This window comes from Buceros rhinoceros, unplaced genomic scaffold (genome assembly GCF_000710305.1).
Source record: "Buceros rhinoceros silvestris isolate BGI_N320 unplaced genomic scaffold, ASM71030v1 scaffold13650, whole genome shotgun sequence".
NCBI lineage: Eukaryota > Metazoa > Chordata > Aves > Bucerotiformes > Bucerotidae > Buceros > Buceros rhinoceros.
In genome coordinates this window covers 15,880-17,773 of record NW_010389117.1, presented here as the reverse complement: position 1 = coordinate 17,773, position 1,894 = coordinate 15,880, and the positions used below count along the sequence as shown (strand labels likewise).

At 56.9% G+C, this 1,894-nt stretch overlaps 1 protein-coding gene across 1 annotated transcript in view; it reads right to left on the bottom strand.

The window, feature by feature from the left end:
* Positions 1 to 1,894, bottom strand: part of PPM1G (protein phosphatase, Mg2+/Mn2+ dependent, 1G) — a gene marked incomplete at its 5' end in the record, with an annotated part of 16,027 nt that overhangs the window by 3,198 nt on the left and 10,935 nt on the right. The window contains 2 exons of the mRNA XM_010133045.1: positions 241 to 378; positions 802 to 1,271. Coding sequence (XP_010131347.1) covers positions 241 to 378; positions 802 to 1,271 — 608 coding nt within the window. The remainder of the gene's footprint in view (positions 1 to 240; positions 379 to 801; positions 1,272 to 1,894) is intronic.

Here is a 1,894-nt window from a genome sequence, read left to right as displayed (position 1 = left end):
TGTCCTGCCACACCAACCCCCACAGCGCAGCAGCTCCTAAGCATAGCAAACCTAGCAGTGGGGTCAGCCTCTTCCCATCTCCTCCTGCTGCCCAGCTCCAAGCCCCGACCCTCCAGTCAGGCTGTCAGCAGCTCTGACAGCCCCGGGAGAACAAAAGGGGTGTTTTGCTCCCATCTGAATTAAATGAGTCCTTGCTGAGTGCTCCCCAAGTGCTGCAGAACACAAGAATAAGATGCGCACCTCCTCTTTCCCCTCCATGCCTGGTAACAACATTTCCTCCTCGTCATCCTCATCCTCCTCTGCTTCTTCAGTGTCATCTTCGTCATCCTCATTCTCTGCCTCTTCACTGCTGTAACCATCCTCATCCTCACTGCACTCCTACAAAAGACCAGAGACACCGCGTGAGTCACATGGGACACTCTCAGTGCCCTCCCCAGACAGCTGGTCCCTCTATCCTGGGGACAGAGGAGTTCGCCCCAGGAGGGTGGGGTGACCTGGCACGGCTCCCCACGCCTGTTGCCTACAACAGGGCAGCTGGTCCCAGCTGCTGCAGGGAATGAAGGGATGGTGCATGCAGCAAGACCAAGAGCTCTCCGTTATGGCCACCACACAGTGGAGGGAATGTTTCCTTCAGGGTTATCTAGACAGTCCCCGACAGTCCCATGAGATGGACTCAAGGTAACAGCCTGGAAAACCTGCTCCTAGGACACACCCAGGACGAGCCAGGGGCTCTCTGCTCAAGTACCACAGTTTTAAGCAACGCATTCTGCCCAGCCACTCTGTCCCAGTGCTGGTTCCTACCTCACTGTCTTCCTCCTCTTCCTCAACCTCATCTGACTCATCCTCACTGTCCTCAAAAAATTTGGATTTGGTTGTGCGCTGGGGCTTTCCCGTGGAGGAGCAGGAGGGCCCGGCCTCCCCAGTAGAAGAGGTGACGGCCTCGTCACCTTTGCCTAGTTCAGGCTTCTGCAGAGCAGGGCTGGTGCCTCCAGCGCTGGCTTTGTCTGAGGTGGAGGAAATACCCGTGCTTTCTTCATCTGGCTTCCCATTCTTCCTCTGCTTGTGGTCGGAAAGCTCCCCTGGGTCAGCCTCTCCATTCATATTTGACTCCCCATCATGCTGCTTGCCTGTCCCCTCTGCAGCGTTCTCCGCAGCCGGAGGTAGCGACTTGGTTTTGAGGTTCTTGGTGCAGTTTTGTCCATAACGTGTGAGAAGCTCCTCAATGGTCATTGTGGCTTCTTCATGCAGAAGAGCAGCTTCCTCATTATCCACTGAAAACAGAAAGGGGGAGAGGACAGAGATGGTCAGAAAGCCGGACACACCCTTACAAGCAGCACTGCGCAGCACATGCCAGGCCCAGCACTGAGCTGCCCTGGCTGCAAGCTGCTGCCACAGATGGGCTTTCACAGTGCTCAGCAGGGCAAGGGCCAGCAGGCATAGGCAGACATCTGCACCACTGTCTCACTGTGTCCAGGCGCCATGGATGGACAACAGGCAGATGGCAGGGCAGTGGCTCCCAGCCCCAGCACATCACCCTTGCCCCTCCAGCCGCTGGTGCTGACTGGCAGCACTGTGTGTTTATGTTAGATGTAGGGTTGGAGGAGGGCAAAGAGCCTCCTTCACCTCTGTGGAGTGCAGGCTTGCCTGATGCTGCAGGGAAAGCAGAGACCACCTCCACATGCAGATTCGTTCATGGTCAACAGCCAGCTGGAGAGGAGCAGTATACCCAGGTAGCCAAGAACGCTAATGGCCTCCTGACTTGTACCAGCACTCATGTGGCCAACAGGTCCAGGACAGGGATCATCCCCCTGGACTGGGGGCACAGGGGCACTGGGCCACCCCTCAAATCCTGTGTCCACTTTGGGCCCCTCACTCCCAGAAGGACATTGAGGGG